Source organism: Canis aureus, chromosome 12, assembly GCF_053574225.1.
Source record: "Canis aureus isolate CA01 chromosome 12, VMU_Caureus_v.1.0, whole genome shotgun sequence".
Lineage (NCBI taxonomy): Eukaryota > Metazoa > Chordata > Mammalia > Carnivora > Canidae > Canis > Canis aureus.
In genome coordinates, this window is record NC_135622.1 from 3,470,549 (window position 1) to 3,497,788 (window position 27,240).

General features: G+C 44.5%; 1 protein-coding gene across 1 annotated transcript; it reads left to right on the forward strand.

The window, feature by feature from the left end:
• Positions 1 to 8,774: 8,774 nt before the first annotated feature.
• FLG (filaggrin) lies at positions 8,775 to 26,181 on the forward strand. Its single transcript, XM_077844328.1, has 3 exons — positions 8,775 to 8,822; positions 13,978 to 14,137; positions 14,805 to 26,181. Exons 2-3 carry the CDS (start codon positions 14,000 to 14,002, stop codon positions 25,587 to 25,589), a joined length of 10,923 nt encoding a protein of 3,640 aa, XP_077700454.1. The 5' UTR covers positions 8,775 to 8,822; positions 13,978 to 13,999; the 3' UTR covers positions 25,590 to 26,181.
• The last annotated feature ends 1,059 nt before the right edge of the window (positions 26,182 to 27,240 follow it).

Below are 27,240 nucleotides of genomic sequence, written 5' to 3' on the forward strand. Positions count from 1 at the left end.
AAACCTGGTAATACTAAGGCAATGCTGATAAAGAAGAAGTGTTGGTGAGGCAAGAGTTTACTTCTACTTCAACAAGATCACCACTGATGAAAATCTAGGACGTTAAAAAGAAGAGTATCACTAGTTTCATAGTCATACTTTAAAGACTTTGGAGGCTTGGGTTTCAATGACTCTTAAGATACTTTAGAGACCTGCATGACTGTTTCTAACTTTCGCTATAAGCAGAAATTGTAAATAATATGCCAGTATAACTCCAGACTGGTTCTGATGTTCACTTCTGAACCCATCAGTTCCCAAATGATTTGATTATGCAGCCCTGTTGGTCCTGCAGCTAAGCCACATACACCATCCTGGATATTTCCCTGGCTATGCCTTGGTGTATGTATTGTGTAGTCAGTCTGGAGCTAGCTACACCAATACTTATAGGGATTATCAATCAATCATCTGCCTAATTACAAGGGATAGGTAGGAAATTGTGGATAAATAACCAGGAGACTTGCAAAGGGTGGGGGCACTAAAGTCTAAGTTGATAAAAAGTGGGTACAGAGCAAATGGGAGGTCTTCAACTACTAGAAGTACAGATTCCCCATCACCCGTCTAAGTACTGACCTTCTGCAGAAGGAATTTAAGGATGGAAGTTTCCCAGACCTCAGTATCAACATTAGATCACCTGTGCTGATAACTTGTCTTTGATGCCTCTCAGTTATATAACAAGATCCCTGTCTGGTTCTTTGTCCTTGAGTGTCTCATAATAGAAACTCTTCCTTATTTTTTTGTCTTCTCTACTCCAAAATTAAAATCCTGAAAGTTGAACTTTAGGGTCCTGTTGTTGGTACCAACTACCCATCCCTTGTCCATCTAAATCTCCTGTTCCTGGTTTCTTAATCATTGAGTTCTGTCCACCTGTCAGACCCTACTCTATTGAGATTGCCTCTTCCTAACCGGTCTGATTCCACCAGCTGCTGCCCAAGACTCTGACTTATTGATCCTTTTTCTGTACCCTCTCTCAGTCTCCATTGTCCAATGCATTGTCAAGCTCCACTTCTGAATATCTCTCCCCTTCAATACCACTGCCAATACTTTGGTCTGAAACCTCATTTTCTCCCTCCTTTTCTCAAGTTGCCTGCATCCTTGCAGTACTACTCTATTCACCATTTATATTCTCAGTAGAGTTATTTTTGCTAAATAAAAATCTGGTCCTGTCACTCATTTTTCTACTTAAAAAATTTGTAGTTACTTTCCAGTATAAATAAGATAACATCCACATCATTTAGCATGGCTTTTGAGGCCTTTCCATATAGTCTTCCATGTCCACCTTCCTCTGTTTTCTCCTCTACGATCCAAAAGTTCACTCTTTAAAGATCAGTTCAAATATCACCTCCTCTGGATCTTCTAAAAGGGAATGAGCTAAAATAAACAAGCAGGACTAAATCAAACTAAAGAGCTTCTGCACAGCAAAAGAAACAAGTAATAAACTGAAAGGCAAACTATAGAATGGGAGAAAATGTTTGCAAACCATATATCTAATAAGGAGTTAATATTAAAACAATAAAGAGTTCATAAAAGTTAAAAGCAAAAATAAAAGCAAATAATCCAATTTAAAAATTGGCAAAGGATCTGAAGAAGACATACAGATGGTCAACAGGTACATGAAAAGTTTCAACATCACTAATCATCAGGAAATGCAAATCAAAACCACAACAAGCTATCTCTTCACACCTTTTAGAATAGCTATTATCAAAAAGACAAGATAACAAATGTTACTGAGGATGTAGAAAAAGAGAATTTTTATATAGGTATGAAATGTAAATTGGCACAGCCACTATGGAAAACATTATGGCAATTCCTCAAAAAATTAAAGATAAAACTACCAGATGATCAAGCAACCCCACGCAATTCCTAGGAAATGAAATTAGTATCTCCAAGAAATATCTGTACTCTCATGTTCATTGAAGTATTATTCATAATATACAAGATATGGAAACAACCTAAATGTCCTTCAGCAGATGGATGGATAAAGAAAATGTGGCATAAACTTATGATATAATATTATTCAGCCATTAAAAAAAGGAACTCCTTCCATTTGCAACAAAATAGGTGAACCTGGAGAATATTATGCGAAGTAACAAAATCAAGACAGAGAAAGACACATACTGTATAGTATCACTTACATATAGAATCTTTCAAAAAGTCAATTTCATAAAAACAGAGGACAGAATGGTGGTTGCCAGGAACTGGGGGAGAGGGGTGGCAGGGAATGGAGAGATGTAGGTCAAAAGGCACAAATTTTTAGTTATAAAAAGAATAAGTTCTGAGTATCTAATGTACAACATGGTGACTATAATTAATAATATAGCATCATATACTTGAAGGTCACTGGGAATAGGTTATAAGTAAATAGGAGAAAATACATGAGGTGATAGACGTGTTATTTATCTTGATCTTGGTAACTGTTCTGTTTATCAAATCATCACATTATATAACTTCAATATATATATAACTATCACCTATATTTGTCAATTATTCCTCAATAAGGTTGAGGGGAAATTTTAAAAATAGAGGAGAATGAGTTGCTTCCTCATCTTTCTATAGTAATTTATAAATATCTATATTATAACACATGTCATATTGTCTGCTTTCTTCATTAGGTTATGAACTCCTTGAGGACAGGGAGCCTGATTTTACTGATACAGGCTGGTGACAAGTGTGGTGACTGGGGAGTAGTCAGCTAGTAATGAATATTTGTTGAAGGAATGAATGATCTCGAATACTTAATCTGAACTTCCCTGACACCTGCAAAAGTTTTCCTTCCAGAATACACTCTAGTCTACCCATTTGTCTGTCTATTCTTACATGTAAAGGGAGCAGGTAAGAAGGGGAATAAGTGCTTATTAAAAATTCTAGCCCGGGATCCCTGGGTGGCGCAGCGGTTTGGCGCCTGCCTTTGGCCCAGGGCACGATTCTGGAGACCCAGGATCGAATCCCACATCGGGCTCCCAGTGCATGGAGCCTGCTTCTCCCTTTGCCTGTGTCTCTGCCTCTCTCTCTCTCTCTCTGAGACTATCATAAATAAATAAAAATTTAAAAAAAAATAAATAAAATTCTAGCCCTCCTGATCTTCCGCATTCACTTGAAATTACTGGCCTATATTAGACCCTATGTGAACAAATGACTGGTAAAGTCTGGTCAGAAAGACTATAACATCTCCATCCTGGCTTGCTCCTAGGTCTTTTTTCTCCCATTTTCTAGTGCTATATCACTCTGTCACCACAACTTATTGTTTCTATGGGATGAGAAAAGGTGATGGCCCATCCTTTACAGCTGATCCTAGTCATTGCTGATATGACCATTCCAAAGATTTCCCCACTATTCAAAAGACCTGTCCTTAATCATTGCTTACTCTGTGACTGTCTTTCACACATACTGTGTGTGTGTGTGTGTGTGATTTCTGCATCTTCAGTAGCTGGAATACCAGGTGTTATACGTGTGCACACGTGCACGTGCACACACACACACACTATGTCTTCTCCATACCTCAGAAAACTGTCCGTGAGTGCCTGGGCATGACTATGTCAAAAAGCTGTGAGGCAATTCAGACCAGCATAAAAAGACTTGCTTATATTAAGAGTACATATACTTAAGGTGCACCTGTGTAGCTCAGGGGTTGAGCATATGTCTTTGGCTGAGGTCGTGATCCCGGGGTCCTGGGATCAAGTCCCACATCAGGGTCCCTATAGGGAGCCTGCTTCTCCCTCTGCGTTTGTCTCTGCCTCTCTCTGTGTGTCTCTCGTGAATAAATAAATAAAACTTTTTTAAAAAAAGAGTACACTTAACTTGATAAGTACTAAGTAATGTATAGAACTGTTGAATCGCTACATTGTATACCTGAAATGAATAGAACACTATATATTAACTATCCTGGAATTAAATTTTTTTAAATGGCTTGCTTGTGTCTGGAAAAAGCTCTTTCTCATTTTCATTCCCCCCACTCCAATATCCATTCCCTCCCTCTCTCCATCTGTCTCTCCATCTCTCTATCTCTATGTCTCACTCTCTCTCTCTCTCTCACACACACACACACACACACACACCACAGAAGAAGCTAAAGAAAGCAGACTCTGAGGTCAATGAAGGCAACTTGAAATTTTCCTTTGGTATCAACCTTTCTTTCCTTCTCCATTGTCCTCGCAAATACAAGCTACACATAGAGGTAGTCTTGCCAGATTCTGACCCATAGTGTATGGCTAAACAGGAACACAGCAACTACCATGCCAAGGAATCCAAGACGATATTCAACATGGAAAAGTTCCCAAACAGCACCTCCCAGGAGATGACTACAGCTCCTGCAGGAAATCATCTAACCACAAATTCCAACTCCCCTTCACTCCCACAGCTTGTCACCCATCTCAAAGGGCTGTTCCCTTGAATTGTGACAATCTGACCCACATCAGCAGCCCAGAGGCCATATGGCAACACAATGCTTTTTGGATAGGAAAAGGGAGGGACAACCAATTGAAAGATTGTCATTGAAATCCTGTAATTTGTGATTTGTCAATAACTCCTGACTTTGGGGGAGTTTTCTTCACCCCTTAACATATTCTGCCAGCCACAATATGTAACTGTGAGTACCTAAAATGCCTCTGAAACCATTTCATCATCTGATAACAATGAAACAAATTATAAATTCTCTGTGAAGATAGAGATGATGCCCCACATCTCAGAGTTCACTGTTTCATGGTCAGTGATTTTGAATGCTTGGGGGGGGGGATTCTTTGGGATTCCAAAAGTAAAAAGCTAATATGCAAGACGGATCAGCTATGTTGGAAGAAAGGAGGATATGGAAAGCCAAGTGCTATCTTCCTGTTCACACTATAAAGTGTAATTGATAATTCTGTTATCCCTACAGCTATTAAACTTCACTGATCAAATAGTCATCTGGATCAAGTCAGGCAAAGAAACCTACTTGAATAATAAAATCATAGCTCTTCACTGGATGTTATGGTATATGTTGGCAAATTGAACTCCAATAAAAAAAATAAAATAAAAATAAATAAATAAATAAATAAATAAATAAATAAATAAAATCATAGCTCTTAGGTTGAAAGAGGAATTTATCAGACATTCACCCAATATTCCTCTACTTAACCCCCATCCAAGATACCCCTGGTCTCATGCTCATCTCCTGTAACTGATGTAACCTGAGGTTAAAAGAGGATTTAGAGTGAAAAGTCTTGAATTAGAGGCCTGGGTCCTGACTTTCCAACATTGGCCCTTCTAGTCAACTACAGTATGAGGAGGCTAGACTACTTAACTGCCAACTTCTTGGATAATTCAAAATTCTCTAGGCAATGATAAGGAACTCAGTATCTCTAAAGATTTCTCCCCTTGTTTAGACAATTCAATTAAAAAGTTCTTTCCTATATAAAGCCAAAATATGCTTCTCTACAGTTTCTACCCATTTATCTGACTTTTTTATACAACCCACGTATAATCCTAATTCTATTAACGCCACCCTTATAACTGAAGACAGACACTCATCTCCTATCTGCTTCTCACTTAGTTCCCTTTACCACCTACCTGACCAATCATCCTGTTTACTTTACTCAGAACACATAACAAATTGTCCACATCCCTACTGAAAAGTGATCATCAGAACTGAACAAAAAGCTACAGCAACAATCTGGAAAGTGCTGAGTGAAGACCACAACCACTTACTCTGTTTCAACTAATGTGCTTCTTTTAATGCAGCCTAAAATAGCATTACGTTTCTGACTACAATATCACACTTCCCTGTCACAGTACCCCACTTTTACTTATGACTCCTATTCCATCTTTGTGAAGTTTAATTTAAATCCATAGTCAGAATTTTACTTTTATTGCAGCAGAGTTCATTTCTATTAGATCTGAGCTGTGGTGTGACATGCTAACATCTTCTTGGGCCTCAGTCTACCCCAAAATTGTTTGCCAGCTGCCTACATTTTCATCTAAGCAATTGATGAAAATATAACGATCATAACCATGGTCAAGAAAACAGTCCTGGGGCAGACCACTAGACTGCCCTCCATATTGATATGAATCTGCAAGATCTGGGTCTCTGTCACCAAAATCTCAGATCCCAACTTGCCCCATCCTTGCCACTCTCTAGACTCCACCTTATACACATGTCACAGCAGTCTTTCTGCTCCCCCTGCAATGGACTCCACAAGTAAGTTCTCCCAGGACTTGGGCACTTTCAAAGAAACTGATGCTTAAAACACTAAAAAAGTAAATAAGCCTAACAAAAAAGGAGAAAATTCCACACCCACGGCTGCATGAGGTAGTGGAAATAATGTGGGAGTTGGAGTCAGAATGACCTGGGATTGACTCTTGGTTCTGTAACTTACACACCGGATAACTATATGCACCCTATCACTATCAGTTTCCTCATCTCAAAAAATAGGTATAATAATAATGACCTCACAGGGTTGTTCTGATAATTAGAAATGATACGTGCAAAATCTCAGCATATCCTCAGCACAAAATGAGCATGCAATATAGATTACTTTTATTATTACAGCATGGTGACAGAAAAAGACACAATAACTACTGGCACGAAAAGACAGTTCACCCCAAAAAGAGATGGGGGAAAATGAGTATCTGTATTTTGTGGACATTAACTAATGTTCCACAAAAGAAAGAACTGAGGTCTACTAAGGTTAGAAATAAAGGCATTAAACAAAGTTTTCAAAACTCAGACACATTTCTGTCTCATTGGCTCCAAACAAAATTGGCCACCACCTTGCATTTCTTATTTTATCATGCCCCAGAAATTCTTATAGTACACAAAAGATTATTCAGACCCACTCAGGAGCATCTGCGTGGCTCAGTGGTTGAGCGCCTGCCTTCAGCTCCAGTCATGATCCTGGGGTTCTCGGATTGAGTCTTACATTGGGCTCCCTGGGGGAGCCTGCTTCTCCCTCTGACTGGCAGAGACACATCTCTGCCTCTTTCTGCATCTCTCGTGAATAAATAAATAAAATATTTTTAAAAAAATACTATGGTGAGAGAAGAAATACAAAATGGGGTAGAGATGGGGAGAGGTGCAGACACATAAGTAAATAATTATAATAAAATATTACCAATGCCATAAGAAAGATAAATACAGAATGCATGGGACACTGATCTATCTGAATATGCCAGGTAAGGATTTACGAAGGAAGAAATGGTCCTGGAGGATCTTGAAGGCTGAGAAGCAAAGATTAAGGGACTCTGCATGTAGTAAGGATAGCGGTAGAGCTTTTAAACAGTGGTGGACCACTAGGGGATCATCCAAGCAATGTTGATCAGTCCAGAGTACCTTTTCCATAGAATACAAACAGTAAGACAGGCAGCTGGAAAGATACAGATTTATGCCTATTGTGAAGGGGCCTCTAGGTCAAGTAGAAAAACTCTGGAATTCTACAGGCAAGAGGAGGGAATGACATAAGATTAGAAGATGAATCAGGCAGCCTAAAGCAGAGGGGCTGTCTATGACACTTTACAAATATCCAACTGAAAGATGATAAGGTCCAGAACAAAACTGCAGCTCTATAAACAGAGAACAGATCTACACATGCAAAATTAAGTCTAGAGAGAACTGGCATGCAAATGAAGGGTAAAGGAGAGTGAGAAGTGAAAAGTGACTTAATATAGTTTGAGACACTCAGTGGATGGGATGTCATTAACCAGGATGTAGACTTCTGGAGGATACTACACTTTGGTATAGGCCAATATACTGAGCTCAGATTTGGAGGGGCAGGGGGGGGTGTTTTTAGTTTTTTTGTTTCAGAGGTAGAGTTTAGTGATTCATCAGTTGCATTTAACTCCAATGCTCATTTCATCAAGCACCCTCCATGATGCCCATCACCCAGTTACCCCATCCCCCACCCACTTCAGTTTTGAATGTACTGGCAGAGGCTAACTAGGGGACATCCAAATGGAGATGTAGTCTGTTCAACGTAAAAGTCTGGAAAGCAAGAGATGAACTACAGATAGGAGTCTCTTGTATATTTATGAGAATAAATTAGAAAACCCACAGTTCAGCCTATAGAAAGAGTAGTTGGAGAGTGTATCTCTTGATACCCCAAGGTAATAACCTTGAAAACAATGTAAAGTTAGACCAATGGTTCTTGCCTGATAGGGTCATGCTAGCTTCTGCTGATCACTGCTTCTAACTCAAGACCTCGTTTTCTTTATTTCTTTTGAAAAATTAAATTAAATTTGCCTATTTCCTCTCATTTCCTCATAATTTCTGGAAGACGAATATTCATTTCACAGCAAGCTCCCCCAGTATCCAGAGAATTCATAGATAAAAAGGGACATCAAGGTGGGCCCTTGTGATGTTTTCCTACCACAAACTGAATTTGAAGTTCTCATAAATGTATATTCCTCCCCTCTAAAGACAAAGATAAGAACATATATTTATCCATAGATATTTATCAAGAACCTACCAAGTCAAAGTGGTGGTTATTAAAAAAGGTAGACAGTGTGGATGCAATACACAAAGAACCTATAAGAAAATTTTCCATAAAATCTTCAATATGTTGGGTTTGTGTAAACCTGAATTTGGAACTTGGGAAAACAAGTACAGATGAGTACGTGAGGAAGTTGGGAAGTAAACACATTGTTAGAGAAATAGAGGTGGAGATACGGGTGGATCTGGGTTTGGTTAGAAATGAATCAGACCATCCTACAGAGGATGGCTCCTCCCTAGATGGACTTACTATAAAAAGGCTACTATTTCAGACTTTAGCACCCAGCAAGCTCCTTCAGGCTACGTTCTACTTGCTCTTCTGGTGAAAGAAGTAAGTAAGAGGGAATACATCTAACTTTGCCTGCTTGGGGGTAAGAAAGGTAGAAATCTGGAAGGTATATATACTCCAAAGCAAAATGTTCTAGATGTTCGGGGTTCTTCACTTTTAGTGGAACTGTTACTAAAAACTTATTTTGATATACAAGGAAAATGAGAACATAAATGTATTTTCTGTGAAGCTACTCAACACTCTCTTTACATTGTTGGATTTTCCATTTCCTCATTCGCTCAACAGATATATACTAGTTGCCTTCTATTTGCCAAGTGTTGTTCGTGGCTGATTATAGAACAGTGACAACATAAACTCCCTACTGTTAGGAGCTTGTATTTACTAGGGGGGGAGACATCCAGTAAGCAATAAATGAACAAGAATTTCAAATAGTGCTAAGAACAATAAAGAAATAAGAGAGTGATGTAGCAAAGTAATAACAGGATAGAACTTTAGATTGGATGGCCTAGGGAAGATCTCTCTGGGGAATTATCTTTTGAGCTGAGATCTTAATGACAAAAAGAACCAGTGAAGGCAAAGAGCAAAATTCCAAACATTTCAAGTTGTTTAGAAGAATAAAAAGAAGCTATGTGCCTCGAGCATATTTAACAAAAGGGACAGTAGTGTATGGTGACATCAGAGAGCTAGATGGAGTTGACTATGTAAAAAGAGGCATAGTAGAGTGTGTATATTATTTTAAGTACATGAGATGTCACTGAAGAGTATTCAGCAGCAAGAATGAGATAATCTAATGTGTGTGTTTTTTTTAATCATTCTGGGCTGCTTTGTGGAAAAATAAAATAATAGGAAGGCAAGAGTGACAGCAGGGGGCACTGCAGTTTAGGTGAGAGATCATTGGAGTAAGAATGGTAAGAAGTAATTCTTTACTCATGCCAAAATCTAGAGGTTATCCACGATCCCTACCCCACACTGATCCATCACCCTTCCCATCAACTCTGCCTCTAAGATATGCCTAATCCATCTGTCTCCCTGTCTACCACTAACATTCTAGTCTAAGCTTTTCTCCACTCTACCCTTGACTATTATATGAAAAAACCACAACTTAATTATCCATTTTTTCTGTTAGTAGATATTTGGGTTGTTTCTATTTGAGAAGGTATTATAAATAATGGGGTGGGGCTATGAACATTTTTGTACAAGATTTTTGGTACATATTTTTTATTACATATATTTCTACTGAAAATATTCCTAAGGAGTTAATTTCTGAGTCTTAGATACTGCTAAACAAATTTTGAAAGTACTGACAGTTTATGCTCCTTCTAGCAGCACATGACAGACTCAGTTTCTCCACATTCTCACCAATATTTAGTATTGTAAAGTTTCTTTTTCCTTTTTGTCTTTTTAGTAATTTTTATGGGTGTAATTTGGTCTCACACTGTAATTTTAATTTACATTTCCCTGATGATTAATAAAATTGAGAGCTCTTGGTATGTTTATTAGCCACTGGGGTACCCTTTTCTGTAAAATTCCTGTGTTATCTATCCATTTTTCTATTGGGTTATCTGTATATTTTGTACTGATTTATAGGAGTTATTTTTATAATCACAATAATCCCTTAATTAGTCAAATGTATTATACATATCCTCCCACTCTGTGTTTTTCCCTTCTCGCCTTTAACAGGGTCTTTGAATGAACAGCCATTCCTACTTTGAATGCAGTCCAATTTATCAATATTTTTCTTTATGGTTAACACTTTTTGAATTCTATTTTAAAAGTATTTCTCTACCCTCAAGGTCTTGAAGATATTCTTGTATGTTATTTTCTTTTACCTTTTACATGTAAAATCTACCTAGGAACTAATTTGTTTTATTATTTAACCTAACACCATTTATTCAAAGACTACTCTTTTCCTACTGACCTGCATCACATCCTCATCATAAATCAAATATGCATAATGATACAGGTCTGATTTTGAACTATTACCTTTCACTGATCCATCTGTTTAGCCATGCACCGATGCCATGTTGTCTTCCTTTATAATACATTTTTATAACTAGTATCTTTGTCTTCTTCAAGACTGTCTTGGCTAGTCTTGGCCCTCCACATTTTAAAGTAGCTGGAAATCAAGAACTCTGTTTTGAACAACTAGGTTTGAGATCTCTATTAGCCAAGAAGAAATACTGTGTAGGCATTTAAACATACACATCTGAAGCCTAGGGAAGAGTCTGTGGCTTGACATATAAACTTGAGAATTATCTGTCTATATTTAGGATTTAAAGTTATAGGGCTAGATGAGACCCCACCCCCCAACGGAGTATAAATAGAAAAAAAGAAGCTATGAGTGAATTTCAGAGCACAGCAACATTATGGATTAGAAGAGGAGACTAGGAGAAAGTGGGCAGTAAGCTTGGGAAAGAAAGCAACAAGTATGAGGCCTCTGAAGGACAATCAGCTGCTCAAATGCTGCTGATATGACAAGCAATCTGTGGAATGCAAATGGATAGTTGAATTTGCCAAAGTGAAGGACATTTTGTATCTTCATGTGAGGTTTTGTGGATTTTTTTTAGAGAGAAAGACAATCTGAGTAAAAGAAAATAGGAAGTGAATAAAAAAGTATAGGCATAGCTTTTGAAGGAGTACTGCCATTAAAGAGAAAAGATAAATCAGTACCTAAAGGTAGATGTAGGGCGGGGTGGGGGGGAAACATTGAAAAGGAAGCACATCAGTATGAATACACAAATATATCCAGTAGAGAAGGAAGACAGCTGCAAAAGCAAAAGCAAAGTGTTTGAATAGGCAAGAATGACTGTTTCCAGGGCTGAACCAGAGGACAGGAGCACAGACTGTATGCATATCCACACAACGGCAATGAGGGTGAAGGTATATGGATACAAATGCACTAGGCTGAGAGATCAGATACTGGGAAAATGAAGAAACTCTTTTCATTGGCTTCCAAGTTCTCAAAAATAAAAATCAAGGACATATTCTGAGATAAAGGAAAGGAAGTCACTGTTAGATACAAGAAAGAGTGGGGCAAGGTATCAGTGATACCTTGGAGCACTCTTGTATCATTGACACAAGAAAGAGGCGGACAAGGTACATTCCAGGAGCAATGATGGAGATTAACCAAGTGTCCAACCAAAATAAATCGAAACAAATTAAAATAAAAAGAGAAATAAGTACACAATGCAGAAATAGACAGGGAGGCCAAAGAATAACTGAAATCAGAGTATACATTTACTTCAATGTGGATGGAACTGGAGGGCATCATGCTGAGTGAAATAAGTCAATTGGAGAAGGACAATCATATGGTTTCACTCATATATAGAATATAAGAAATAATGAAAGGGACTATAAGGGAAAGGAGGGAAACTGAGTAGGGAAAAATTAGAGAGGGAGACAAACGATGAAAGACTCCTAACTCTGGGAAACAAAGGATTTGTGGAAGGGGAGGCGGGTGGGGGATTGGGTAGCTGGGTGATGGGCACTGAGGAGGGCACTTTATGGGATGAGCACTGGGTGTTATACTATATGTTGGCAAATTGAATTTAAATAAAATATTTTTTAAAAACGGAGATCAGGGTATAAGAGAAAGTCAGAGAGTGGAATCCCTGAGACTGAGATTGTGGGGACAGTGCAATTACGGATAAGTCCAAGGTCTGGAATATCACTGTAAATGACAGTGCCTCCACTGTGCCAAAAAAAAAAAAAATCTGAAATCTTAGGTATGATTTTTATAAAAAGCGTACAACTATATTTCTTAATTCAATCTTTACAACCTTTTAGCCAGCCAGTCTGATCAATGCACACATATATTGTAATTCATGATAAAATTATATGTAATCCTACTCTTGTATTTTATACTTTCTGCCTTTTCTATGTTTCTTCTTTTCTGGCTTCTACTGTATTGATTGCATTTTTTAAATTCCTCTTTTCCTTTCAATGGTTTAGAAGTTATAAATTCTATTCTCTTAGTGGTTACCAAAAATTCATCAAAATATAGGTTTAACAATCTTAATAATAAATTAATACCTATCTCCTCTGATAAAACAATCCAAGGCTCATACATGCATTTAGCTCTATAACAGTCATGTCTTTCACATTATTATTTCCTATGTCATTTTACTTTTGCCTGGTTTTGTAACTCCTAAAGTCTAAAGTAATCATTATAATGCTTTTATAAAATAAATGCTTATTTAAAATTATTAACATGTTGAGTAATTTCTTTTTTCACCAATTAGATAAATTGAACATTCCTTAAATGCATTCCTTACGTGGCAAAATGAAGGCCAGTCAATGGAAAAATTTTTATAATATTGAAAAGCTATTAAAGCCACCCTACCCAATTAAAAATACTGCATACTTCATGAAATGTCAAAAAAAATTGTATGAACATTCATTGACTGTCTCAGCCATTTGGCAAATTAGCTTTCCGAAAATTATCTCTGAACATACTGATCATTTAGTAAATCAGCTTCTGGAGAATTCTTTTTCAGCAAATTTATATGAATAAGTTTTCCTGCTTCTAACCAGCGGGCCTCTCTAGAATCCTGCTATGCATAACACATAGAGAGGCTGAGTCACTATGCCATACACCTGAAACTACTATAATATTGTGTGTTAACCATAATCAAGTTTAAAATTTTTTTAATTAAACTAAAAAATAAAATCTTGCTATGGGTCATGGTCAGATCAATAAGAGTGATGGCATTACCAATAGCTCACTGAGTCTGTAAGACCATAAATACTGCTATGAATGGGTTTAAGTCCAAGAATTTGTAGTTTAATAATTCAGTTGAACCCTGTGTTGATTTTCACTATTTAGATAGTAGAGAGCTTTTCTGGGCACTCTTCTATTTGTAAAGATAGATTACATAGAGGAATATATGGGCTTAAAAATATGGAATTGGGGAACTTGGGTGGCACAGTCAGTTAAGCATCCATCTCTTGATTTTGGCTCAGTTCATGATCTCATGGTCATGAGATTGAGCCCAGTGTCTGGCTCCATGCTCAGTGCAGAATATGTGTAAGACTCTCTCTATCCCTCTACCCCTCCCTACCTCTCGCTCCCTCTCTCCCCTTCTATCTCTAAAATAAATAAATCTTTTTATTAAATGTGGAAGTTCATTATAATAATTAATAAGACCTATAAAAAGGAAAGATATACAAGAAGTACATTTTTATTTCTTCTTTCCAGGTTCACCTTAACTTCCAAAAAGATGTCTACTCTCCTGGAAAATATCATTGCCATTATTGACCTATTCCATGACTACTCAACAACAGATAAGGAAACTGATACACTAAGCAGAGAAGAACTGAAGGAGCTCCTGGAAATGGAGTTTCGGCCAATCCTGAAGGTAAGGGATATCTGCTGGAACGAATGGGTACATCACGCTTGTTCTGCAACAATATGACAAATAATAACTGTGAAATTTTATGAATTATTTCTTCTAGAAGAAATTTTGGAATTTCTTCTGGAATTTTATGAATTATTTCTTCTAGAATAGAAAAAGACCTAATCTTATTTCAAAACAAATAGAATTTGTTTACCTCTCTTAATATCTTTAATATACATGCACACATGTGCATAATGCACAACACACAAACACACATTTTCTGTGAAATAAATATAAATATTTAATGATAAGATAATTAACACCAAATAAGTATTCTTCATATATTGAAGAATATCTTCATATTCTGTTTCTTAACATCAAGAATGTTTACAAGTATATTTAAGAGACAACGAACTCATGGACTTCATAACATCATGACGTATAAAGAAAACAAAGCAGATGACCAACCAAATATTTTAGTTTTAACAAACCAGCATTTATATATAGACTTTTAGTAAAATACATAGAGTTCCATCCTAACTCACCATAAGTAGAATATTATTACAGAAAAAAACACATAGTGTCCAACATTTACTTACCAAAATTCATGTTTGCCAAAATAGTGTAAATTATTCAAGTGACCAATTGTCATTCTCCTGTAACCTCCTTCCATCTTTCACATGTACAGAATCCAGATGACCCAGACACTGCTGACATCTTCATGCATATACTTGATTTAGACCATGACAAGAAAATAGACTTCTCAGAGTTTTTTCTGATGGTATTCAAGTTGGCTCAAGCATATTATGATTTGACCAGGAGACAGAACCCCCAAGCATCAGAGCAAAACCAAAAAAAATATGCATACCACACACAAGATGAAGAAGACGACAGAGAGGAAGACGAAGTAGAAGAAGAAAAAGAAGAAAGAATTCAAAGTTCCAATCAAGCAGGAAGAAATGAAAGAAAAGGTAAGAAGACAATATCCAAGAGCCTAAAAGGAAGAAGAGGAAAGGAACATGAACAGACACCAGACAGCTCTAGACATGAAGGCTCCCATGACACTAAGGGAGCCAATTTTGGGCACTCTGACTCAGGATCTCACCACTATCAACCATCCACTCAAACAAACAGATCCAGACAAACACAATCGAGACAAGGAAAATCATCATCTGAATTTAGGTCAGTGAAAAACTGGGAATCCAGTATAAATCAGGACAGTGACAGCGAAGGACACACAGAAGACTCTGAGAGACAATATGGATCTGGCCCAGGAAACCAAGGAGAATCTGCACATGGCCATGCAAGAAACAACTCTAGACACTCTGAGTCTCATGGAGGGCAGAGAAAAAATCATGGACACTCAGAGTCTACCCATAGACAGTCAGACTCTGGTACAAGAAGAAGACACGGATCAACTCAAGGAAACTCTACACACACATATAGACAATCAGGGTCTCCTCATAGAGAGAATTCTTCTTGGGAAAATACTGACTCATTTCACAGGCATTCAAAATCAAGCAGAAGAGGAAGACAAGAAAACAAGCAGACGCAATCAGGAGATGGATCCACACATTCAGAAACTGGACATAGAAAACAATATTCTGGGTTAAGGGCAGGGACACAAAGGGGATCCAGTACAGAACACACCAGTGACAATGAAGGACATCTGATAGATTCAAACACAGATTTCTCAAAACATCACAGAAAGTCTGGAAAAACATCAGGAAAAGAGCAGAGGCCTACACAGGATGAGGTGGCTGACAGATCCAGACAACCGCGGTTACATCACAAGAAAACAAACAAAAAAAGGCAGTCCAAATCCACAGAACGAGATTCAGTATCCACCACTACAGAGAGACAAGGTCGCCACCATCAGCAGTCACAGGACAGCTCCAGACACTCGCGAACTGGACATGGATCTGGTAACAGCAAACACCGGGAATCCAGTGTCAGTCAGGCCAGCGACAGTGAAGGACAATCACTAGACTCAGAGACTCAGTCAGGGTCAGTCCGGGAACGGTCCAGGTCCAGTCAGAGGAGACAACGTGGCAGTAGTGCACACGGCAGTTCTGAGCACTCAGCATCTTATTTCTACCAGGTAGCCCCCCAAGAACACTTTGATTCTGCCCACAGACAGTCCCAATCCAGTACCAGGGGGAGACAAGGACCCCGCCATGACCAGGCCCATGACAGCTCTAGGCACTCAGGCTCCCATGAGGGTCAGGCAGCCGATTTTGGACATTCTGAGTCTGGATCTCGCCACCAGCAATCGTCCACTCGGGCACAGGGCTCCAGGCCATCGCAGGCCAGGCAGGGACAATCGTCATCTGAATTCAGGCCAGTCAGCAACCGGGGGTCCAGCATTAGTCAGGACAGTGACAGTGAAGGACTCACAGAGGACTCCGAGAGACAGTATGGATCTGGCTCAGGAAACCAACAGGGATCTGCCCGTGGCCATGCAGGAGACAGCGCTAGACACTCTGAGTCTCAACAGAGGCACAGAACCAATCATGGACAGTCTCAGTCTGGTCACGGACAGTCAGACACTGGTACTGGGAGAAGACAAGGATCTAGTCATGGGCACTCTCTAGATACCTCTAGACTTCCAGGGTCCCATCGTGCAGGGTCACCCTCCCGGGGACACGCTGACTCCGTCCATGGCCGGTCAAGATCGAGCACAGGAGGAAGACGAGAAACCCAGCATGAGCAGTCAACAGACAGATCCGGACGCTCAGGCTCTGAACACGGACCATTGTCCTCTGGACCCAGGACAAGCAGACATCAGGAATCCAGCCTGAGTGAAGGACATTCAGAAGATTCAGGTAGAGAATTCTTAACGACCCGTGGAGATTCTGGGTCCGGGGCAAGAAACCAACGTGGGTCTACCCATGGTCAGTCAACTGACAGATCCACACAGTTGGGGTCACGTCAAGGGCAGACAGGCACTCACAGGCACTCTGACCCTGCCCACCGAGACTCAGGATCCAGCACTAGGGAAAGACAAGGAAGCGGCCACGAGCAGTCAGGAGACAGAGCCAGACACACAGGGTCACGCCAAGGACAGCAGGCCACCCGTGGGCATCCTGACTCTGCCCACCGAGACTCGGGATCCAGCACTAGGGAAAGACAAGGAAGCCGCCACGAGCAGTCAGGAGACAGAACAAGACACGCAGGGTTACGCCAAGGACAGCAGGCCACCCGTGGGCAGCCTGACTCTGCCCACCGAGACTCGGGATCCAGCACTAGGGAAAGACAAGGAAGCCGCCACGAGCAGTCAGGAGACAGAGCCAGACACACAGGGTCACATCAAGGACAGCAGGCCACCCGTGGGCAGCCTGACTCTGCCCATGGAGACTCAGATCTCAGCACCGTAGACAGACAAGGGCGCCACCATCAGCAGTCACAGGACAGCTCCAGACACTCGCGAACTGGACATGGATCTGGTAACAGCAAACACCGGGAATCCAGTGTCAGTCAGGCCAGCGACAGTGAAGGACAATCACTAGACTCAGAGACTCAGTCAGGGTCAGTCCGGGAACGGTCCAGGTCCAGTCAGAGGAGACAACGTGGCAGTAGTGCACACGGCAGTTCTGAGCACTCAGCATCTTATTTCTACCAGGTAGCCCCCCAAGAACACTTTGATTCTGCCCACGGACAGTCCCAATCCAGTACCAGGGGGAGACAAGGACCCCGCCATGACCAGGCCCAAGACAGCTCTAGGCACTCAGGCTCCTATGAGGGTCAGGCAGCCGATTTGGGACATTCTGAGTCAGGATCTCGCCACCAGCAATCGTCCACTCGGGCACAGGGCTCCAGGCCATCGCAGGCCAGGCAGGGACAATCGTCATCTGAATTCAGGCCAGTCAGCAACCGGGGGTCCAGCATTAGTCAGGACAGTGACAGTGAAGGACTCACAGAAGACTCCGAGAGACAGTATGGATCTGGCTCAGGAAACCAACAGGGATCTGCCCGTGGCCATGCAGGAGACAGCGCTAGACACTCTGAGTCTCAACAGAGGCACAGAACCAATCATGGACAGTCTCAGTCTGGTCACGGACAGTCAGACACTGGTACTGGGAGAAGACAAGGATCTAGTCATGGGCACTCTCTAGATACCTCTAGACTTCCAGGGTCCCATCGTGCAGGGTCACCCTCCCGGGGACACGCTGACTCCGTCCATGGCCGGTCAAGATCGAGCACAGGAGGAAGACGAGAAACCCAGCATGAGCAGTCAACAGACAGATCCGGACGCTCAGGCTCTGAACACGGACCATTGTCCTCTGGACCCAGGACAAGCAGACATCAGGAATCCAGCCTGAGTGAAGGACATTCAGAAGATTCAGGTAGAGAATTCTTAACGACCCGTGGAGATTCTAGGTCCGGGGCAAGAAACCAACGTGGGTCTACCCATGGTCAGTCAACTGACAGATCCACACAGTTGGGGTCACGACAAGGGCAGACAGGCACTCACAGGCACTCTGACCCTGCCCACCGAGACTCGGGATCCAGCACTAGGGAAAGACAAGGAAGCCGCCACGAGCAGTCAGGAGACAGAGCCAGACACGCAGGGTCACGCCAAGTACAGCAGGCCACCCGTGGGCATCCTGACTCTGCCCACCGAGACTCGGGATCCAGCACTAGGGAAAGACAAGGAAGCCGCCACGAGCAGTCAGGAGACAGAGCCAGACACACAGGGTCACATCAAGGACAGCAGGCCACCCGTGGGCATCCTGACTCTGCCCACCGAGACTCGGGATCCAGCACTAGGGAAAGACAAGGAAGCCGCCACGAGCAGTCAGGAGACAGAGCCAGACACACAGGGTCACATCAAGGACAGCAGGCCACCCGTGGGCATCCTGACTCTGCCCACCGAGACTCGGGACCCAGCACTAGGGAAAGACAAGGAAGCCGCCACGAGCAGTCAGGAGACAGAGCCAGACACGCAGGGTCACATCAAGGACAGCAGGCCACCCGTGGGAATCCTGACTCTGCCCACCGAGACTCGGGATCCAGCACTAGGGAAAGACAAGGAAGCCGCCACGAGCAGTCAGGAGACAGAGCCAGACACACAGGGTCACGCCAAGGACAGCAGGCCACCCGTGGGAATCCTGACTCTGCCCATGGAGACTCAGATCTCAGCACCATAGACAGACAAGGGCACCACCATCAGCAGTCACAGGACAGCTCCAGACACTCGCGAACTGGACATGGATCTGGTAACAGCAAACACCGGGAATCCAGTGTCAGTCAGGCCAGCGACAGTGAAGGACAATCACTAGACTCAGAGACTCAGTCAGGGTCAGTCCAGGAACGGTCCAGGTCCAGTCAGAGGAGACAACGTGGCAGTAGTGCACACGGCAGTTCTGAGCACTCAGCATCTTATTTCTACCAGGTAGCCCCCCAAGAACACTTTGATTCTGCCCACGGACAGTCCCAATCCAGTACCAGGGGGAGACAAGGACCCCGCCATGACCAGGCCCATGACAGCTCTAGGCACTCAGGCTCCCATGAGGGTCAGGCAGCCGATTTGGGACATTCTGAGTCAGGATCTCGCCACCAGCAATCGTCCACTCGGGCACAGGGCTCCAGGCCATCGCAGGCCAGGCAGGGACAATCGTCATCTGAATTCAGGCCAGTCAGCAACCGGGGGTCCAGCATTAGTCAGGACAGTGACAGTGAAGGACTCACAGAAGACTCCGAGAGACAGTATGGATCTGGCTCAGGAAACCAACAGGGATCTGCCCGTGGCCATGCAGGAGACAGCGCTAGACACTCTGAGTCTCAACAGAGGCACAGAACCAATCATGGACAGTCTCAGTCTGGTCACGGACAGTCAGACACTGGTACTGGGAGAAGACAGGGATCTAGTCATGGGCACTCTCTAGATACCTCTAGACTTCCAGGGTCCCATCGTGCAGGGTCACCCTCCCGGGGACACGCTGACTCCGTCCATGGCCGGTCAAGATCGAGCACAGGAGGAAGACGAGAAACCCAGCATGAGCAGTCAACAGACAGATCCGGACGCTCAGGCTCTGAACACGGACCATTGTCCTCTGGACCCAGGACAAGCAGACATCAGGAATCCAGCCTGAGTGAAGGACATTCAGAAGATTCAGGTAGAGAATTCTTAACGACCCGTGGAGATTCTGGGTCCGGGGCAAGAAACCAACGTGGGTCTACCCATGGTCAGTCAACTGACAGATCCACACAGTTGGGGTCACGTCAAGGGCAGACAGGCACTCACAGGCACTCTGACCCTGCCCACCGAGACTCGGGATCCAGCACTAGGGAAAGACAAGGAAGCCGCCACGAGCAGTCAGGAGACAGAGCCAGACACACAGGGTCACGCCAAGGACAGCAGGCCACCCGTGGGCATCCTGACTCTGCCCACCAGGACTCGGGATCCAGCACTAGGGAAAGACAAGGAAGCCGCCACGAGCAGTCAGGAGACAGAGCCAGACACGCAGGGTCACGCCAAGGACAGCAGGCCACCCGTGGGCATCCTGACTCTGCCCACCGAGACTCGGGATCCAGCACTAGGGAAAGACAAGGAAGCCGCCACGAGCAGTCAGGAGACAGGGCCAGACACGCAGGGTCACGCCAAGGACAGCAGGCCACCCGTGGGCAGCCTGACTCTGCCCATGGAGACTCAGATCTCAGCACCGTAGACAGACAAGGGCGCCACCATCAGCAGTCACAGGACAGCTCCAGACACTCGCGAACTGGACATGGATCCGGTAACAGCAAACACCGGGAATCCAGTGTCAGTCAGGCCAGTGACAGTGAAGGACAATCACTAGACTCAGAGACTCAGTCAGGGTCAGTCCAGGAACGGTCCAGGTCCAGTCAGAGGAGACAACGTGGCAGTAGTGCACACGGCAGTTCTGAGCACTCAGCATCTTATTTCTACCAGGTAGCCCCCCAAGAACACTTTGATTCTGCCCACGGACAGTCCCAATCCAGTACCAGGGGGAGACAAGGACCCCGCCATGACCAGGCCCATGACAGCTCTAGGCACTCAGGCTCCCATGAGGGTCAGGCAGCCGATTTGGGACATTCTGAGTCAGGATCTCGCCACCAGCAATCGTCCACTCGGGCACAGGGCTCCAGGCCATCGCAGGCCAGGCAGGGACAATCGTCATCTGAATTCAGGCCAGTCAGCAACCGGGGGTCCAGCATTAGTCAGGACAGTGACAGTGAAGGACTCACAGAAGACTCCGAGAGACAGTATGGATCTGGCTCAGGAAACCAACAGGGATCTGCCCGTGGCCATGCAGGAGACAGCGCTAGACACGCTGAGTCTCAACAGAGGCACAGAACCAATCATGGACAGTCTCAGTCTGGTCACGGACAGTCAGACACTGGTACTGGGAGAAGACAAGGATCTAGTCATGGGCACTCTCTAGATACCTCTAGACTTCCAGGGTCCCATCGTGCAGGGTCACCCTCCCGGGGACACGCTGACTCCGTCCATGGCCGGTCAAGATCGAGCACAGGAGGAAGACGAGAAACCCAGCATGAGCAGTCAACAGACAGATCCGGACGCTCAGGCTCTGAACACGGACCATTGTCCTCTGGACCCAGGACAAGCAGACATCAGGAATCCAGCCTGAGTGAAGGACATTCAGAAGATTCAGGTAGAGAATTCTCAACGACCCGTGGAGATTCTGGGTCCGGGGCAAGAAACCAACGTGGGTCTACCCATGGTCAGTCAACTGACAGATCCACACAGTTGGGGTCACGTCAAGGGCAGACAGGCACTCACAGGCACTCTGACCCTGCCCACCGAGACTCGGGATCCAGCACTAGGGAAAGACAAGGAAGCCGCCACGAGCAGTCAGGAGACAGAGCCAGACACGCAGGGTCACATCAAGGACAGCAGGCCACCCGTGGGCATCCTGACTCTGCCCACCGAGACTCGGGATCCAGCACTAGGGAAAGACAAGGAAGCCGCCACGAGCAGTCAGGAGACAGAGCCAGACACGCAGGGTCACATCAAGGACAGCAGGCCACCCGTGGGCATCCTGACTCTGCCCACCAAGACTCGGGATCCAGCACTAGGGAAAGACAAGGAAGCCGCCACGAGCAGTCAGGAGACAGAGCCAGACACGCAGGGTCACATCAAGGACAGCAGGCCACCCGTGGGCATCCTGACTCTGCCCACCGAGACTCGGGATCCAGCACTAGGGAAAGACAAGGAAGCCGCCACGAGCAGTCAGGAGACAGAGCCAGACACACAGGGTCACATCAAGGACAGCAGGCCACCCGTGGGCAGCCTGACTCTGCCCATGGAGACTCAGATCTCAGCACCGTAGACAGACAAGGGCGCCACCATCAGCAGTCACAGGACACCTCCAGACACTCGCGAACTGGACATGGATCTGGTAACAGCAAACACCGGGAATCCAGTGTCAGTCAGGCCAGCGACAGTGAAGGACAATCACTAGACTCAGAGACTCAGTCAGGGTCAGTCCAGGAACGGTCCAGGTCCAGTCAGAGGAGACAACGTGGCAGTAGTGCACACGGCAGTTCTGAGCACTCAGCATCTTATTTCTACCAGGTAGCCCCCCAAGAACACTTTGATTCTGCCCACGGACAGTCCCAATCCAGTACCAGGGGGAGACAAGGACCCCGCCATGACCAGGCCCATGACAGCTCTAGGCACTCAGGCTCCCATGAGGGTCAGGCAGCCGATTTGGGACATTCTGAGTCAGGATCTCGCCACCAGCAATCGTCCACTCGGGCACAGGGCTCCAGGCCATCGCAGGCCAGGCAGGGACAATCGTCATCTGAATTCAGGCCAGTCAGCAACCGGGGGTCCAGCATTAGTCAGGACAGTGACAGTGAAGGACTCACAGAAGACTCCGAGAGACAGTATGGATCTGGCTCAGGAAACCAACAGGGATCTGCCCGTGGCCATGCAGGAGACAGTGCTAGACACTCTGAGTCTCAACAGAGGCACAGAACCAATCATGGACAGTCTCAGTCTGGTCACGGACAGTCAGACACTGGTACTGGGAGAAGACAAGGATCTAGTCATGGGCACTCTCTAGATACCTCTAGACTTCCAGGGTCCCATCGTGCAGGGTCACCCTCCCGGGGACACGCTGACTCCGTCCATGGCCGGTCAAGATCGAGCACAGGAGGAAGACGAGAAACCCAGCATGAGCAGTCAACAGACAGATCCGGACGCTCAGGCTCTGAACACGGACCATTGTCCTCTGGACCCAGGACAAGCAGACATCAGGAATCCAGCCTGAGTGAAGGACATTCAGAAGATTCAGGTAGAGAATTCTTAACGACCCGTGGAGATTCTGGGTCCGGGGCAAGAAACCAACGTGGGTCTACCCATGGTCAGTCAACTGACAGATCCACACAGTTGGGGTCACGTCAAGGGCAGACAGGCACTCACAGGCACTCTGACCCTGCCCACCGAGACTCGGGATCCAGCACTAGGGAAAGACAAGGAAGCCACCACGAGCAGTCAGGAGACAGAGCCAGACACGCAGGGTCACATCAAGGACAGCAGGCCACCCGTGGGCATCCTGACTCTGCCCACCGAGACTCGGGATCCAGCACTAGGGAAAGACAAGGAAGCCGCCACGAGCAGTCAGGAGACAGAGCCAGACACGCAGGGTCACATCAAGGACAGCAGGCCACCCGTGGGAATCCTGACTCTGCCCACCGAGACTCGGGATCCAGCACTAGGGAAAGACAAGGAAGCCGCCACGAGCAGTCAGGAGACAGAGCCAGACACGCAGGGTCACATCAAGGACAGCAGGCCACCCGTGGGCATCCTGACTCTGCCCACCGAGACTCGGGATCCAGCACTAGGGAAAGACAAGGAAGCCGCCACGAGCAGTCAGGAGACAGAGCCAGACACACAGGGTCACGCCAAGGACAGCAGGCCACCCGTGGGCATCCTGACTCTGCCCACCAAGACTCGGGATCCAGCACTAGGGAAAGACAAGGAAGCCGCCACGAGCAGTCAGGAGACAGAGCCAGACACGCAGGGTCACATCAAGGACAGCAGGCCACCCGTGGGCATCCTGACTCTGCCCACCGAGACTCGGGATCCAGCACTAGGGAAAGACAAGGAAGCCGCCACGAGCAGTCAGGAGACAGAGCCAGACACGCAGGGTCACATCAAGGACAGCAGGCCACCCGTGGGCATCCTGACTCTGCCCACCGAGACTCGGGATCCAGCACTAGGGAAAGACAAGGAAGCCGCCACGAGCAGTCAGGAGACAGAGCCAAACACGCAGGGTCACATCAAGGACAGCAGGCCACCCATGGGAATCCTGACTCTGCCCACCGAGACTCGGGATCCAGCACTAGGGAAAGACAAGGAAGCCGCCACGAGCAGTCAGGAGACAGAGCCAGACACGCAGGGTCACATCAAGCACAGCAGGCCACCCGTGGGCAGCCTGACTCTGCCCACCGAGACTCGGGATCCAGCACTAGGGAAAGACAAGGAAGCCGCCACGAGCAGTCAGGAGACAGAGCCAGACACACAGGGTCATATCAAGGACAGCAGGCCACCCGTGGGCAGCCTGACTCTGCCCATGGAGACTCAGATCTCAGCACCATAGACAGACAAGGGCGCCACCATCAGCAGTCACAGGACAGTTCCAGACACTCACGAACTGGACATGGATCTGGTAACAGCAAACACCGGGAATCCAGTGTCAGTCAGGCCAGCGACAGTGAAGGACAATCACTAGACTCAGAGACTCAGTCAGGGTCAGTCCAGGAACGGTCCAGGTCCAGTCAGAGGAGACAACGTGGCAGTAGTGCACACGGCAGTTCTGAGCACTCAGCATCTTATTTCTACCAGGTAGCCTCCCAAGAACACTTTGATTCTGCCCACGGACAGTCCCAATCCAGTACCAGGGGGAGACAAGGACCCCGCCATGACCAGGCCCATGACAGCTCTAGGCACTCAGGCTCCCATGAGGGTCAGGCAGCCGATTTGGGACATTCTGAGTCAGGATCTCGCCACCAGCAATCGTCCACTCGGGCACAGGGCTCCAGGCCATCGCAGGCCAGGCAGGGACAATCGTCATCTGAATTCAGGCCAGTCAGCAACCGGGGGTCCAGCATTAGTCAGGACAGTGACAGTGAAGGACTCACAGAAGACTCCGAGAGACAGTATGGATCTGGCTCAGGAAACCAACAGGGATCTGCCCGTGGCCATGCAGGAGACAGCGCTAGACACTCTGAGTCTCAACAGAGGCACAGAACCAATCATGGACAGTCTCAGTCTGGTCACGGACAGTCAGACACTGGTATTGGGAGAAGACAGGGATCTGGTCATGGGCACTCTCTAGATACCTCTAGACATCCAGGGTATCTTCAGGATCAGAGAGAAAATCCTGGGCCGTCTGATTCAGTGTTTGTTCAGTCTCAGAATGGTAGTAGAAGTCATGATTCCAGCCATGTGGAATTCAAGGACTTCTGTGAATATTGAGAAGATTCTGTGGTATCCAATATAACAGAGTAAGATGCACCCAGGAATATATTGCCTTTCACATGACAATTCTCAATGTTTGGGATTTTTTCAGTCACAAATTTTTAATTATGATGATGATAATCTGATAAGAAAATAATCCAAATTGTAGGAATATGAACCCACACATAACTTTAAATCAAGTAATTTCCAAATATACTTCCAAAGAATTTATCTCATTTATTTTAAGTAAGTTACACTCTTTCTTTCCTTGGTGATAGTTTCATATTTCTCATATTTAAATCTTCAGTTAGGATGGTGAATGTGCAAAATCAGTGTCAGTAGTTTTAGAAAACACAGTGTTTGGTGTTGTTAGTTTTCAAGCTTGGATTTGTCTTTTGAGAGGTTACATTTTAGAATCTTTGTAGATTAGTATATTAATCTTTGTCAAAAATATAACATTGTCATTCTAGAGGCCAAAGCTGCGATGTTAATATCAGGGGTCGATCCATATTCCTCTACTATTCTTTAATGGGACTCTATATTATTGTGGATTCATTAAATCAAAAAACTGAATTGCATAAAGCTTCAAAATAAACAATTAAGCACATACCATAGTTTGTCCTTTTGTGTTTATTTCTCATAGACTCCGGAAGACTTACCCCCAATAGCCAAAATTACATCTTTTTGTCACTGGAAAACTATATGACCAAATGTTAATTGTACACCATGCAAAAGTAATGAGGAGTCCAAAGAAGAAAGAATTTAAATAACATAATCATTGTCCCACATAGTCACCTTTAGGATGAAAAAAGGCTTTGCTCACATGAATAGGACAAACATTAAACCCAAGTGTCTATTAGCCAAGTCAAACCAAGATTAGTAAACAGAAACTACTAACCACTGGCTCTTCTTCCAAAGGCACTAGGAGTTATTTTACAATGAAGATTAATGAAAGCAGAGAATTTGTGCTGAAATATCCTGACAAAGGAAAAACAATAAAGAAAATGCACTCTCGGAACTGGAGGGTATTATGCTGAGTGAAATAATTCAATCGGAGAAGGACAAACATTATATGGTCTATAAGACTCATTTTAGACAGAAGGACACCTATAGCTTGAAAATAAAAGGTTGGGGAACCATTTACCATTCAAATGGTCCTCAAAAGAAAGCAGGGGGAATCCCTGGGTGGCGCAGCGGTTTGGCGCCTGCCTTTGGCCCAGGGCACGATCCTGGAGACCCAGGATCGAATCCCACATCGGGCTCCCAGTGCATGGAGCCTGCTTCTCCCTCTGCCTGTGTCTCTGCGCCTCTCTCTCTCTCTCTGTGACTATCATAAATAAATAAAAATTAAAAAAAAAAGAAAGAAAAAAGAAAGCAGGGGTAGCCATACTTATATCAGATAAACTAAAATTTACCCCCGAAGACTGTACTGAGAGATGAAGAGGGGGACACTATATCATACTTAAAGGATCTATCCAACAAGAGGACTTAACAATCCTCAATATAAATGCCCTGAATGTGGGAGCTACCAAATATATCATTCAATTAATAACCAAAGTTAAGACATACTTAGATAATAATACATTTATACTTGGTGACTTCAATCTAGTGCTTTCTACACTCGATAGGTCTTCTAAACACAACATCTCCAAAGACTCATTTTAGACAG